Here is a 15226-nt window from a genome sequence, read left to right as displayed (position 1 = left end):
ATTAGCTTAATTAGTAAAGCAGTTGATTATCATGTCTACTGCAACTTTTTATATTGTCCAGAAAACTTAACAACTGCAAATACTTTTAAAATAAATCAACAATGGATAACGGGCCAAGCAGAAAGAGAAAATGACAAACAAGTAAATATATACTAGACAATTGACTATATACAATTCATGCACCTAACTTGAATTAATAATTTATCTTATGAGATGAATCATGTAGTTGTTAATCTTAGTGATTGTTGTCCAGTTTTCCTACTTCTTTATGGTATGAAATATGGCTTCAAGCAAAATGTTTAACATGAGAAATTGCTCAATAATAGATGCATGAATTATCATAATTGTTCTCCTGCTATATATGTTATATAACAGTAAGCATGACATGAGAACTTTAGTACTATGGTCAATTAAAAAGAATACTTAACCGTATATGGATATGTTAATAACAAGCATATTTGTGCATATTATTACCATAAACCAAATGGACATAGTGATGTACCTGAAGAGGAGAATCAAACATAACTAGGAGGTAATTATAAAAATGAAGGTAGAGCGTCGTGCTGATAACGTATTATAAAATAAAAGTAATTTAGTAAAATAGAAATAAGAAAGAGAAATAGAAAGAAGAAGCTTTTTTCTTCTTCTGTGTGTTTTCCATTGCAATTTACACAACCTTTTATAGGCATAAAATGTGAGCAATTTACACAACCTTTTATAGGCATAAAATGTGAAAACTTACTACGTGGGATGACATAAAGTAGGAGCATCCATCCATAAGCTATTCACATACATGGGCATCCATATCTACAAACTATTCATAACAACCTCAATATAAATTTGTTTTTCTTTTGTGATTTAAGAAACTTATTTTACAAAGAACCTATTTTTTAGTACATAAGAAAAGGCTAAATAAATCTCTTAGAATTTTTTAAATATGTCCTCTTCGATGAGCTTGATAGTGAATACACGATCCGTTTCCATTTATAATTATTTATGTCCTCTTTTTCTTTTTTGCTACTTTTAGTTCTTAGTTTGATGTTTCATGGTTCTGTAATGAAGCTCGATATAGGCTTAATCTTACCTAACAAACGAAGAACCCTATTTAATTCTTCAGGAATATTTTTTTCATTTTGCCAAATTTAATTATTACAATTTCAATGACCTCCAATTTAATTGAAAGTCATCAACATTTCTTATTAAAGAGATATTGGTGTGCTATCATTTCAATGTTGCACTAGAATACACATTTACTTTTATTAGTGCACTTATATAAAACAACACTAATACGTATTAAATAATCTTTGTAGATTTTATGTATTGAGTTATCTTGGACAATAAAGGACAACCCTGTTCTTGTGATCTTCTGGCATTTCACTGGAAAATGATAAAATGCAACAGTCAATGCCAAACGAACGACAAAGACAAAGCTGGAAATTGCAGTAACTTTTAACAACCACCATCCAATGTAATCCAATGTAATCCCACAAGTGGGATCTAAGGAAGGTAGGATGTACGCAGCCTTACCCCTACCCTGAAAGGGCAAAGATACTGTTTTCGCGAGACCCTCGGCTATGCAGTAACTTTTAAACGAACGTGAATTGAAAGAGATAAAGCCAGACTCAGCAAAAGAAATTGAAATTCATTTTCCGCATACAACTGGTATAGCTGACTAGAACTGCTATGGGAAAACTCAAAGCACTAAGAAGAACCGGAGGGGAAATTAAGTTAATTGGATAAACGAGGCCTATGCCGATGGTTGTTTATGCCCATGAAGGTCTGCTCTCTGTGGCAATATCATTCTTGATCCACTTCTGGATCCTTTTCACAACAAAGAAATACTGCCAGAGAGACAAAGTCGGGGGAGGGGAGGAATGTTAGCTATGGTCAATACAAGTATCCCACATTTAACAGTGCAACAGAGACGACTTCAGACTGAAAGCTCACCTGGAATGCTAAGATAAAAGGTATAAGAACTTTGCCCTTATTGTTAGGATTTGGTCCTTCGATCAATTTTTGGTCAACCAAGATACCCTTGCTATCAGTTGAAACAACGTCGATCATAGTTTGGACTAAATTGGGTATCCAAGCAGTTCCATTCGGAAGAATCTGTTGAAACATACAGACGTTAACAAACGTAATATATTACAATACTTAACAAGACAATGCCACGTATGTCTAACCTTTTCGTCGATTTCATTCTTGTTACATCTCCCACTGTTCTCAACCAAAACAACAGGAATTGAAGAAGCCTAACACCAAGGACAGTAAGATAAGTAAAAACGAACTTCTATGAAAGGATGATACTTCTATAAAAAGCACCATAAAAGCAAACAAACTTATAATCCCTGTTCCAAGTAGCGTGCTAAACAAGATGGCATGTTTGCCAGCTGACTGCTTTACTACATCATCTCGCTCACTCATACAGATGCAACTAAATAAGGGGAAAGATAGCTTTTCACCAATACCATGTTTCCTCTCATGGCTTCTGAAACTGAAGTTCAAGTTATCTTCGCAAATGCACAATATATATCTAACAACACCGACAGCAAGATTTAAACTAGGATCTGCATGGTACACTTTTCAAGAGTGTCTAACAATCCAAGTATAGAGATGACAGAGCTACTGCTAAGGGGAAAACAATACTTATAGCTCCCCCCCCCCTCTCCTCTTTCCATGCAGTACACCTTTCCGCAGTTTCTAACAATCCCAGTATAGAGACCAAAGTGCATTGTTGGCGGGAAAAAAAAAAGAAACTTAATAGTATCCTCCCCCCCCCCAAGAAAAAACTCGCAGACACGTACAAAAAAAGGGGTGCGCTGTAGGTGCCTTAAACTACTTTTAGGATCAAAGGAAGGAGGATGTTACACATATCTTAGGAACACGGTGTACACTTTTCAAGAGTGTCTAACAATCCCAGTATAGAGACGAAAGAGCTACTGCTGAGGGGAAAACAATACTTATAGCTCCCTCCCTCCCTCCCCTCCCCTCCATGCAGTACACCTTTCCGCAGTTTCTAACAATCCCAGTATAGAGACCAAAGTGCACTGTTGGCAGAAAAAAAAGAAACTTAATCCCCCCCCCCCAAACCCCAAGAAAAAACTCGCAGACATGTACAAAAAAAGGGGTGCGCTGTAGGTGCTTAAACTACTTCTAGGATCAAAGGAAGAAGGATGTCACACATATCTTAGGAACATGGTGTGCGAAGGTGGAGACGCGAATAAGATCAGAAGATCTCATGTAGAAAAATTGGATGAAACACGAAGAAAAAATGGTGTAAGAGTTAGATGATCTGCATAGTTGCTTAACCGGCAGAACCATTAACTCATAGGTACACCTTAATCAGCTTAACAAGTCCACAACTGACTTATGATAGTTCAGATTAAGAAATCAATAGGCAACTCCACATTCTCTCCCTCTACTCAATAGAGCACAAAATGAAAGGTAGCTACAAAATTCAAATTGTGCCAAAGAAAATCTACTTCAAGCATAGAAGAAAGTAGTGATTGTGACCCCACCTTAATCTCTTGTTTCCTAATTCGCGCTCCCAGGCGAACAATTTTCAAAAGCGCCTCTGATCTTCTTGAAGTAAACTCATCATAACTCAATCCATCAGGAGGGGAGACCTGAGCATGTGTGAGGACGACAAGTGCTCTACGCCATATTTCCTTGCCGAAACTATCTGTTATGGCCTTCACAATTTGCCTGTCCAAATTGTCCACTCTATATGTATCCAGACGATCCACATAGAGCAAAACATCAATTGTCTTGTTCAAGAGGAACCTGTTTGATCCAATTACCCCAAAAAATAAAATAAAAAAGATAATTAGTGAGAGAAGTTGGTTAGTCAGACAAAGGACTAGGCATCCCTACCCAAGCAAGTGAAGTACCGATTTATTTCAGCATGTAACTACTAAATACTTACCTCTTTATGAGATCAAGAACCTGGTCATTAACATATCCTCCTTCAACCAGCCCTGGGGTGTCGATAATGTTAAATGTAGATCCTGCCAATGATCGCGAAACCATCACCGGTCTTGGAGTTTCTGACTGAAAATAAAGACACATTATTTCAATGTCCTAAACCACAAGAAAAAACATCTAAGTTTTTTTTTAAAAACTAAATTCTGAGCAATATGTACCTGAAATGCACTGACAGCAACTGCTCTTTCCCCTAAAATTGAGTTAACTGTTGAAGATTTTCCAACACCTCCTTTCCCCATTACTAGGACTGTCAATGTACTTACACTCTACAGCAGTTGACCATAATCAATACATCAGCCAAATAATTGCACACAAGTCTTATTTGGGGTAGACATAAAAAAAATATAACAAACGTTTCGACTGTAACTCCAGAAAAACAAATTGAAAGTAACATATTAGGTAATGAGAGAGACATGAACTTCCTGCTTCGTTTTTCCTAGCAATTCAAGTAACTTCAATTCAGTGGCAGAAGGAAACTGTTGAATTCCGACCCATTCTTTTATCACCTGAGATGCCATTGATAGCTAGTATGCAAAATAATTCCAGGTTAGAACTAAAACCTTATGAAATAAGAAAAGCCCCAGTAAGAAGACATGTCAGATTGAACAAAGAACCAACTAAATTTAGGGAAATAACTCCAACCGAAAACAAAATCAATCAACTATGCCTCAATGCCAAACTAGTTGGGTCCTCACATGAATCATCTACCTTAAGGCCACTCTATTTAAAAACATTTCATCCAATACTAAATAAATTGCCTAGTCGATCGAACAAAGAAACATCTAAATTAGGAAAAAACAACTACAGTCAGAGAATAAACCAGTCAACTACGCCTCATTCCCAAACTAGTTTGGATCCTCATATGAATCCTCTTTCTAGGCCGCTCTATTTAGACACATTTCATTCCAATACTAAACACTTTGCCTAGTTGATCAAACAAAGTAACATCTAATTTTAGGCAAATAACTCCAATAAAAACAAAAACGAATCAACTATCTCAATCCTGAACTAGTTGGGGTCCTCATATCAGTTATACGAATCCTTTACTTTTAGGCCGCTCTATTTAGACAAATTTATTTCAATCCAAAACACTTTGCCTGGTCGATTGAACAAAGAAACATCTATATTTAGGCAAATAATTCCAATACAAGGACAAAACCAAACAACTATGCCTCAATCCCAACCTAGCTGGGGTTTGCATATGATCGTCCCAGTGTTAAAAATAGCGTGAAGCGAGGAAAAGCGACAACCCCATTTCACGAAAAGCGAGAAGCGAAGCGCCCGCATCTTTTAAGTGAAGCAGAATTTAAAAAATAAAAATAAATAAATAATTGGGCAGAAACTGGGCAGAATTTTTCTGAAAAAAATTCGCCAGTATTTCAGCGCTTTTTGGTCGTTTAAAAAGAAAAAGAATGAAAATAAATTTGGAAAACATACCTGTTGAAACTAAGTTGCTATTGTACTGTTGAAGTCTTGAAGAAGAAGAAGAAGAAGAAGAACCCTAGTTTGCTTGAACAAATCGCTACTTGAAGTGAGGAAGAAATCGCTGGTTTGAAGAACCCTAGTTTGCTGCTAAAGAAGTCGAAGAAGTGCTAAAACAGAAACAGCGATTTGGGTCTTTTAATTGAAAAAAGACTTTGGGTCTTTTAATTGAAAAATCGTTCGCTTCTGGGCGCTTCACCGCTTCTCGCTTTTTAGAGAGAAGCGGTCACTTATGCATACCTGAGCCGCTTTTAACACTGGTAGCGATACCCCTCCCGCTCCACTTCGCTTCTCGCTTAAACCGAGGAAGCGCCCGCTTTTTTTAACACTGGATCGTCCACTTTTAGACCGCTCCATTTAGACAATTTCATTCCAATACTAAACAATTTGCCTAGTCGATTAAACAGAGAAACATCTAAATTTAGGGAAATAACTCCAGCTGAAAACAAAACTAATCAATTATGCCTCAATTCCAAACTAGGTGGGTCCTTATATGAATCCTTTACTTTTAGACCCCCTCTGTTCTGACACATTTCATTCCAACAACATACCCAGTGTAATCCCACAAGTAAGGTCTGGGTAGGATAGTGTGTACGTAGCCTAACCCCTACCTTGTGCAAGTAGAGAGGTTATTTCCAATAGGACCCTCGGCTCAAAGAAAGTATGCATAATCAATCACAACATAATAGAAAAACAAACACAGTACTGAAAAAGTCAAAGAAACAGTAACACCAATAAGATAATAAAAAAACCAGAACAAAAGTAACCAGGTAGTAATAGAAATCTAGGAATATGGAAATACGAGGATAATGCTACTACTACTTAAATGAAAGGAAAGACACTCGACTGCCTACTACCCTTCTACCCTAATTCTTGACCTTCACACCCGCCTAAGGGTCATGTCCTCGGTAATCTGAAAATGTGTCATGCCCTGCCCTACTTAATCACTCCTCTTCAATACTTCTTCGGCCTACCTCTACCTCCCCTTATACCTACCATCTTCAATCTCTCGCATCTCCTCACCTGGGACACATTTCATTCCAATACTAAATAATTTGCATATTACCACAAATTATGGTTCTAAGACTCACATTTTCCCCTTAGTCTCAATTAGTTGGTATCACCTATATGGACAAGTCAAACATATTTTTTTATATTAAAAAAAAAACAAATAACAAGAATTATGTCTAGATAAACCCTAAAATTCTGGTCTTGTGGAAACCATGAAAACAAGTAAAGCTGCAAGAAGATGAAGAATAAAGCAAATACTATAGAAAATACAGGACCCCATTTAAGCAAACTCACCCAATTTATTGGGTGCACATGTAATTCAGCAAAACAAATGGGAAATAGAAAAGAACAAGAATACGAAGAAAAAAAAAAGAAGAAGAAGAAGGGAAAAATGGAAGTTTTTACAGAAAACTCACCAACTGGATTTGGAGAAAGCTCTTTCTTTGGATAATCACTGTGAAAAAATATGCAGATTTGAGCGGGTTGAGTACCCGTTCAGGGTGTAGAGGTGGAAGGTAAAAGGGTTTAAGGAAACTCAAATATAGGACGGCCTTATCGTTTTCATATATTGGACCGTTCTTGCCCCTTCTCACAGTCACCTACTCCCTAGAACCCATATTTACATTTTTTTATTTTTTATTTTTGGATTGCGGTGTTCGGTGGTACTCGTGTTAAGTCCGATTATATCCAGATTTGCGCTATTCGAGGGAAAGTGCTCCCTACCAAGTAATTTTTCATAGCCAAGACTCGAACACGAGACATCTGGTTAAGGGAAGAGCAGTCACATCCGTTGCTAGAGGCGGATCTAGGATTTTTAGTTTATGGGTTCCTACATTGATTTTAAATTAATATATTATAATAACCAGACTAAAGAACTGGGTTCCCAAGTAAATATTCTTATACATTGAATGATTTTCTTAATACAAATACGGGATCTAGCCAAAAGCTACTGGGTTCCCGGGAACCCATACTCACACCTTTAGATCCGCCCCTATCTGTTGCACTACATCCTTTTGGAGGTAATATTTACATTGTTTAACAAGCTCATTAACTTAAATCAAAATTATTGCACCAAATCATACTAATTTATTGCGTTTAAGTAATAATAAATTAATAAATATTTATCCGTCTCTATATAGATAATTATCATTAGATTATAGTTAGTTAATGAATATTTTTATCTCAATTTATTACTCAACTATAATAAGATAAGGAGTATCATCCAGAGTAAACACTACATACGAGTAAAATTTTAATCTATGTCAATCTTCCTCATTTTTCTTGAGTTATTCATTCTTCCCTAATTTAAAATACATATTATTATTATTATTATTATTATTATTATTATTTAGTGTAGACTTATTACTAAATTTTACTATAATAGAATTAATATTATAATTACCACACTTAATACTATTTCTATGGTAACTACCCAATGTACGTTCCTAGTTCCATCGCAATATCAATATGAGTTACTTACTGTATTCACGATTATAAATATTGAAGCACAACTCTTCTATCACATAACTTTTTCCTCTCCCAAGAATTAATGACATCTTCTTCTTTTTTGAAAATGCTATGCAAAACATTATGAGGAAAAGAAAATTAACTAAATTTTCTCAAATTTACTATGCTTTTCGGTGTGATTGCAGTATAATATAAGAGTATAAGGAGTACATAAAATAAATTATCAAGAGACGTTCAACTAGTTTTTCTCGCTCAAATATCTCCCTTTTATTTATGTCTTCAAAAATACATTTACTCACTACTTCTTTTTTACTTCGTTGTCTCTCTTTTTCCTTTGACACACTTATAATCTTTTTACACATGAAAATAATTGATAATCGACTAAAATTTATAATAATTAATTATTGAAATATATTAAGTTAGTGTAAAAAATATTTACACTGTCGCTAGCCAAACTTAATTGTAATGGTTAAGACACATAATAATTCAAACTCGTAATACTTCGATCTAAAATGTGACATTTTAATTGTCATGTTATTTTTTACACGAAGGGGAGCTTTGACGTAACTGGTAAAGATGTTATCATGTGACTATGAGGTCATGGATTCGAGTCATGAAAACAACATCTTGCAGAGATATAGGGTAAGGCTGCGTACAATACACTATTGTGGTCCGACCTTTTCCCAGAACCCTCGTATAGCAGGAGCTTAGTGCACCGAAGCTTAGTGCACAATGTTCCCTACATAGAATGGACAATGTTAGAAACTACAAGGGAGAAAAATATAGTTACCGAAGTTTCATGGGAGGTAAACGAAATTATCCAAAAACCCAAAATAGATAAAATAAAAAGGCGATAGAGTTTTTTTTTTTTTTTAAACAAAAAAAAATCCTAATCATGGCAGTTGCAGCCGCCGTACACGGCGGTTATCTTCCCTCCAAATTCCGCAGTATCTCTGGAAAAACAGTCTCACAAAGCAAACCAACGCCGCCGCCACTATTCATTTCCACAAACCCTAACGATGTAATCCCTAATCACCTTAAAAACCTCTATTCTTTATGTAACCATTCATGTCACCGTTTTCCAAAACTGAACTCAGAAGGTAGAGTCGAGCCAGTGGATCTAAACAAGCTTCGAAAAGCGTTACATCATAGTTATATCGTCGTTTCGGTCTTTACCCGACCCGCCTTTGTACCCGGTTTGGTACCCGAATTGGCTCCGAGTTTAACGGGTATTGGTGGAGATTGGATTGGAAAAGTGGTGCCTGTGACACCGAGTAATGGAGAATTGGTTGGTTTTGGACGTGCTGTTTCTGATTCTGGATTGACAGCTGCTATCTATGATGTTATGGTCAGATTAATAGTTGATATGCAATTGTGTTTTATATTTTTTGTGAATTGGTTGAATATTTTGCTTGCAGTTTAATAAAAAGAAGATCTTTATCTGGAATATACATGTTTAATTAAGCAACATTTATCTAGTACTGAAAACAAAATCTCCCCGGGTAGAAGGAGGAGGGTTGCAGTAATTTGATGGATAGAATAGGTGTATCTTAACTAGTTTCGGATTGAGATGCATCTCCATTAAAATTTGTTGATATGCATCCTTGTGAATATGAAAAAGGCTAGATTTATTTTGGTTTATTCTCTATTATCGTTATATCTCTATTAATGTCGAGGCTCGAAAAAGAAAAAAAGGTAAAATATAGCAGGAGTGACATACGTGCAGGATGCAACCCGCCCTTTTACCTTTCACTTGAACATATCTCCTTCCCAAAATCTATCAGTGTTTACCCTCTCACAAAGAAGCAGAAATATGACAACAATAAACAGTCTACCATTCAATGTTAAAAGGTTTGTGTTCTTTTTATTTTTATTTTTACCAATTGTTTTAATTGGATAAACATATGCCTTTAGACAACATATTGAATCTGTTAATTTGCCCTTTTTTTTTATTTCTAATCGTTGGGTGAATATATTCATTTATTTAGCAAGTAATTATTTCTTGTGATCGAGTTTGGTTTTATTTTTCAATATGTAACTTTATAACTTTATATATGTTTATTGGTTATTATTTTGGTACATACAAATTGTTTATATGTTTTTTGCTCTTAAAAGTTTAATGAGTAACTTTGAGAAAAACGAATCTGATATTGCACTAGAAGAAGTTCTACAAAATAAGTCTTAAAGGTAAGTTGATTATGAGCTTAAACTTGGGCTTGAATTTAATAGTGATGATGATACAATTAACTTTTATCACAAGTATGCAAGAAGGGTTGGATATACTACATGAAAAGTACGTGAACACGAACAAGAAACTACGTTAGGTAACGTCAAGAAAGATTACGTGTTTCAAGGAGACGGTAACATGTGAACCATTATGTTGGAACTATAAAGTAATTATGTTCTCATTCTCCAAATAAAAAAAAATATGTCCTACATAAACCTTAGTAATTTGAGACTTTCCGAACAGTAAACACATAACAAATTGTGAGCTTGGCATTCAATTCTAGCTTCTTTTCGTGGGTTTATAGCTTGTTTTTTTCATTTATCATTTCCACAAAAACCTTCTCTGAAACATGTAATCTTTCTTGGCTTTACATAACGTAATTTCTTATTCGTTTCACATACTCTTTACACGTACTATAACCAGCCCTTGCATATTCGTTATAAGATTAATTGCATTCTCATTGCTGTCAGACTCTAGGCCAAGTTTAGACTCAAGATCACATACTCTCCAGATTTATTTTGTAAAACTTCTTCAGGTGCAGTATCATACATGCTTTTCTCTCCAAGAGAAAAAGAAAAGGCAGATTAATACTCTGTACTTTGCAGTACCAATATATCTAACTAATAAGCATATACAAAGACGCATATTGAATTGTAAAACCAAACTCAAGCTCAAGAAATTTACTAAATCCCAGCGACAGAAGAAAAGGAAATTAATAGATTCAATGTATTTTCTGAAGACATAGTCATATTTAATTCAGTTAAAAATTGATAAAAGCTATGTTATAGTTAAACAAAGAAGACAATCCTTTCAACCGTCAATGGTTTGACTTTTTGTTGTGCTGGTTTCTGCTTTCTTGGAAAAGGGTAACTAATGATTTCTTCTGAGAGGGGATATATTCAAAAGAAAGGTAAAAGGCGGGTTGCATCTCACATGTATGTCATGCTCCCACCAGATATTTACCTTTTTTGCCAGCCTTAACATTAATAGAGATTTAACCATAATAGAGATAAACCTTTAAAATTTCAAGGACACCTGTCATCAATCTAAAGTTGCATTGACAACTGTTGGAGCAAATTTTAATATAGCGGACTGGCTCCCCATTTGAAGGGTACTTAGGGAATGCCTCAAGGTTCATGAAAAAAACAGTAACAACTAAAACATTATCCTTTAGGGGGGGAATCCTTTTCATGTAGAAATTTATCTAACCAAAGTTTAGCGTTTACTTCTCCTTTTATTCCCTTTATATATAATCCAATACCGTGGAGTATTTCTAATCCATCGGGTATTCATGTGATTCTGCTTCAGCGATTTGCAGGTCATTCCTTCACTACGAAGAAGAGGCATTGGCAGGAAGATAGTTCAAAGGATGTTAAGGTTACCATTTTTTCCTTTATATTCTGATTGGCACATAGGAGGGTGATACAGCCTATAAGCAGTGGGTGCATGTTACATATATTGCTTTTTTATCCTGGATCCGCTTTTATGTATAGGATGTTTCATACTGGAACATTAACCCTCTCTTCCACACCTAAACAAATAAGGACGATTCTCCTTCCTTCTTCCTCCTAGGCCGCAATAATTGAAACTTATTGTTTCATTTTGGCGATCCATGAGCTAGTCTTTATAGATATTTGTTGGTTGCACGAGTTCTCTTTTTACCCTGTTAATCGATGTTCATGGAGCTCAATTTGCTTGCAGGATTCTTGTGAACAGAGACATTTATGACATAGCAGCCCTCTGCTCTGATCAAGAGAAGTAAGTTCATTTCTCTTAAGGCAACAAAACTACACTTCATTGGCAGTTTATGTTTGTTTATTTCCTTAAAATTTATTATGCTGAAATAAAAGACTCTGCCTTGGATTCATCCAAGCTATCTCTATGATGGAATAAGAGATATTTGTGTAGGGTCAATTTTTTTAGCATGCTTTATGTTAATTGTTGCATGAATATATGAGCTAGCAATTCTGGCGTACAAAGGGGATATTGTTGTGAAACAGATGCTGAACCTTTACGCTAAAATTATTTAGTCAGAAAGAGAATTAATTTGTTGGATTGAGTTTTCGGAAAAAAGAAGAACAATTTGGTTTGAGTGTTAGTCATGTTAGTATGTTTAATTTAGGACCTATGTTCTTCAAGGGTCTTTCAGTTTTGTCAGAGATTTGTTTGCTGGTAGAAAATACAGAGACTTCTTTTACTTTTATTTTGTTTAGTATGGACTGATATGAGTTCAAATGTAGCAACATGGTCAGTAGGATCCGTATAGTCGACCCTAACTTGTTTGGGATTGAGGCATAGTTGTTGTTGTTGGGAAGTGAATTGATTAAAATTCTTTTTCATCTTTGTCCATGTTGGAGCTTTTCATCTGATAAATTATCCTATATGTTCATGTATAGTCAAGAAAATCTTCTCTGCTGTTACTTTGAAAGAGAAACCTCTACACTTGTAACTTTTGGCCATATAATTCCCAGGCCTTTTTTTAGAGCATGTGGATTTGGAGATGATGTACTGGCCTCCACTACAATGATGTATACCAGGTCTGCTTCTGCTGATTCAGAGGATGAGCAGATTGTAAAATATGCAGGTAGAAAGCTATTACTAGCTCCTTCACTAAGAGGAAATCTTAAAACATAATCTCTCTATTTTCATGATCAAGTAATGCCCAATGCAGTCGAAATTTCTTCCTGTAACTTCCATGAGACTACAATTGCGAATGTCGTTATCGTGTTGTATATCAGTGAGTTTCATTTGAACAGATTCCTTGCCCTCCCTCTTCCTGTGTTATTGTCAGTAATTTATATTTCACAAGCCACATTTATAGATTGTCTTGCCCTACCCAAGAGTGCAAAGTCAAAGTTGGACAGAAGAAAAAGTGGAGAAACTAAAGCTGGAAGGTGATGCTTACTGCTTATTGTGTAGGGCTGAGTCATTTTAGATCTGTTAACTTTCAGGTGTTGTAATACATGGTGTACAGTAGAATCTCTATTCTTAGGCGGATTATGGACTACTATTGTAATTGCAGTACAGGCTTTTTACGAATAGATAATGCACTTCCTTGTGGACCCTGAATTCATTCTTTTCTCGCAATCTTTTGACTATTATTCTGATTCCTGTCTAGGTGAGATGGAAATTTGAGCCATCATATAGGGAAAAGTTGACAGAGATTAGTCTTAAACTGAAAATAATTTAAAGTGATTTAGCATAAACTGAAAATATTCTTCAGAGAATGCAAATCCAGTTGGAAAACCAAGCTCCCGATGCATGTTACCACTTGAATCAGATCTCTATGATTTAGTCTTCCACGTCGATGTTTACTGTAGATCATGTTTTTGTCAGAGAAAATCTCCTGGGGACTGTGACTTTGATTAGGAAAAAATCTGGTTCAAGTACTTGGAGAATTCTGAGGTTTCGAAGACAATTGAAGAAGTGGGAAGCTTCAATTATGGGAAAAGAACTTGTGAAAATCTCAGGGATTTGTTCTCTCAATTAGCATTTGAGGAAAGGGTAGAACCAAGTTCATATGCAGGCACAGGTATGCCTTTAAGCAAGCTTTTACCTCAGAATCATCATGAATTTGAGTAGTCTCTTTTTCCATTGATTATTTTTTGTGGTCATTGATCAGCCTTTCCTATGTGCTTACTCCTTGTTGATCAGTCTTTCCTATGTGCTTATGCACGTTATATCACGAGTTAATTTTAAACTGAAAAACGCCAAACGTGCGTGCAGCCTTCATAGTCGAGATATAGGCCAGAAACAAGTCGCACATTGTTGTCATGATGAAGTTGCAACAGATCACGGTGTGGTGGAATAGTAAGTATTCCTTCATCCTTAATCAGAGGTCTCGGGTTCGAGCCTTGAGCATGAAGTTGCCATATACTTTTTAATGATCATCTTGAATTCCTGATGCGTTATCTAACCCACTGCTTTACTTATGGATGACATCACTGCAAACAACAACAATTTAATTGCACACGTCATAAATAAATCAGTCTGGAACCAACGTGTATGCAAAAAATTCATTGTCTTAACCGCTGCCTTCCACGTGGCACCAACCCATTTCCTCCTCTGCCCCTCTATATAAGATCCTTCAAATCACAAGTACACAACCTTTGAATACCTCAAAAACCTCTGAACAAAAACATTTCTTTGTTAATTTGATAGCTATGGACTTTTGTCTTCCTAACCCCAAAGCTAAAGTGCACCCTTTTTCTTCACCTAAATCTAATTTTCTTACACCTTTTTTCAAGATTTCTTCAGTTCAGCCATTGGATAATGGGAAATTGCGTAGATTATCAAAGTTGAAGTGTGTAAAAGAAAGCTCAGGTTCAAAGTTGGAGTGGAAAATAGAGGATGAAATGGATATGGAAAAAGAATTGGTTGGAATGAAGAGATTGAAAGAAAAGTGTAAAGGGATAAGTGGAATAGTTGAATTATTGGAGTGTTTAGAAAGAGAAGCAATTATGGGTGAAGATGAAGGGAAAGAACCAACAGATTACAATAGGAGGGCTCAGATATTTGATAAGAATTCTAGAGTTTTCCAAGCTCTTAAAGAAAGAAATATGTCAAGTAGTACTAGTTGCATGTGATTCTTGACTCTTGTCCACATGTGTATACATAGATTGGGAAAAGTTGGGGGTGGGTATAGTAGGATGACAATATTGGATTTGTAATTAGGAAAGAATAAAGGTGGAAAAAAAATGTGAAAAGCCAAGCAACAATGGTTCTATCTATGATTTCTAGTCCATGTATCTTTGAGGTGTTAACATCTACTAAGATAGAAAAGAGTTGATTATGGTGTATGCTACTTTGTATTTAGGTCTATTCTGTTTTATTGAAATGTGTGTGCTTGAATATGGTTTCTGAAAATAGAACAGTTAGTTTACTACCATTACGGGTGGCATCGGTCGATTTGGTTCGGTTGTGAGTGTTATCGATTTGGCTTATCGGTTTATAAATATGCTAAAAAACCAATAACCGAACCAATAAAATATCAGTTATCGATTATCGATCGTTATCGGTTCGGTTATCGATTTACCCGATAAGATAACTCAATCT

The 15226-nt window shown here is 35.6% G+C and overlaps 3 protein-coding genes across 5 annotated transcripts; 2 read left to right on the top strand and 1 right to left on the bottom strand.

Moving 5' to 3' along the window:
• Positions 1-1601: 1601 nt before the first annotated feature.
• Positions 1602-7046, bottom strand: LOC104228558 (translocase of chloroplast 34, chloroplastic-like). Its single transcript, XM_009781035.2, has 8 exons — positions 6894-7046; positions 4398-4508; positions 4143-4250; positions 3926-4050; positions 3519-3783; positions 2184-2252; positions 1948-2109; positions 1602-1841 (listed from the first exon to the last, which is right to left on the bottom strand). Exons 2-8 carry the CDS (start codon positions 4500-4502, stop codon positions 1764-1766), a joined length of 912 nt encoding a protein of 303 aa, XP_009779337.1. The 5' UTR covers positions 4503-4508; positions 6894-7046; the 3' UTR covers positions 1602-1763.
• Positions 7047-8832: 1786 nt separating this feature from the next.
• LOC104228559 (GCN5-related N-acetyltransferase 3, chloroplastic) lies at positions 8833-14502 on the top strand. Of its 3 annotated transcripts, XM_070174252.1 has the most exons (7): positions 8833-9292; positions 11490-11548; positions 11873-11929; positions 12643-12755; positions 13508-13703; positions 13898-13981; positions 14419-14502. In XM_070174252.1, exons 1-5 carry the CDS (start codon positions 8840-8842, stop codon positions 13528-13530), a joined length of 705 nt encoding a protein of 234 aa, XP_070030353.1. In that variant the 5' UTR covers positions 8833-8839; the 3' UTR covers positions 13531-13703; positions 13898-13981; positions 14419-14502. The 3 variants fall into 3 exon arrangements, with proteins under 3 accessions (XP_070030353.1, XP_009779339.1, XP_009779338.1); XM_009781037.2 differs by lacking the exon at positions 14419-14502 and having other exon boundaries at positions 13898-14339; XM_009781036.2 differs by lacking the exons at positions 13508-13703; positions 13898-13981; positions 14419-14502 and having other exon boundaries at positions 12643-13240.
• Positions 14335-14757, top strand: LOC104228562 (uncharacterized). Its single transcript, XM_009781040.2, has one exon. It carries the CDS (start codon positions 14335-14337, stop codon positions 14755-14757), a length of 423 nt encoding a protein of 140 aa, XP_009779342.2.
• Positions 14758-15226: the final 469 nt, after the last annotated feature.

Source organism: Nicotiana sylvestris, chromosome 5 (assembly GCF_000393655.2).
Source record: "Nicotiana sylvestris chromosome 5, ASM39365v2, whole genome shotgun sequence".
In the NCBI taxonomy this organism is placed as follows: Eukaryota; Viridiplantae; Streptophyta; class Magnoliopsida; order Solanales; family Solanaceae; genus Nicotiana; species Nicotiana sylvestris.
Note: the sequence above shows the minus strand (reverse complement) of the source record. Positions and strands in the feature narration are given on the sequence as shown.

What these genes read in the sequence shown, in the direction of transcription:
- LOC104228559 (XM_009781036.2), top strand. Translation starts at nt 8,840, where the DNA reads ATGGCAGTTGCAGCCGCCGTACACGGCGGTTATCTTCCCTCCAAATTC. An exon ending in CTGCTATCTATGATGTTATG is followed by an intron (nt 9,293 to 11,489) that starts GTCAGATTAATA and finishes AGCGATTTGCAG; the next exon opens with GTCATTCCTTCACTACGAAG. An exon ending in ATAGTTCAAAGGATGTTAAG is followed by an intron (nt 11,549 to 11,872) that starts GTTACCATTTTT and finishes ATTTGCTTGCAG; the next exon opens with GATTCTTGTGAACAGAGACA.
- LOC104228562 (XM_009781040.2), top strand. Translation starts at nt 14,335, where the DNA reads ATGGACTTTTGTCTTCCTAACCCCAAAGCTAAAGTGCACCCTTTTTCT.
- LOC104228558 (XM_009781035.2), bottom strand. Translation starts at nt 4,502, where the DNA reads ATGGCATCTCAGGTGATAAAAGAATGGGTCGGAATTCAACAGTTTCCT. An exon ending in TTAGGAAACAAGAGATTAAG is followed by an intron (nt 2,253 to 3,518) that starts GTGGGGTCACAA and finishes CCTTGGTGTTAG; the next exon opens with GCTTCTTCAATTCCTGTTGT. An exon ending in AGAATGAAATCGACGAAAAG is followed by an intron (nt 2,110 to 2,183) that starts GTTAGACATACG and finishes ATGTTTCAACAG; the next exon opens with ATTCTTCCGAATGGAACTGC.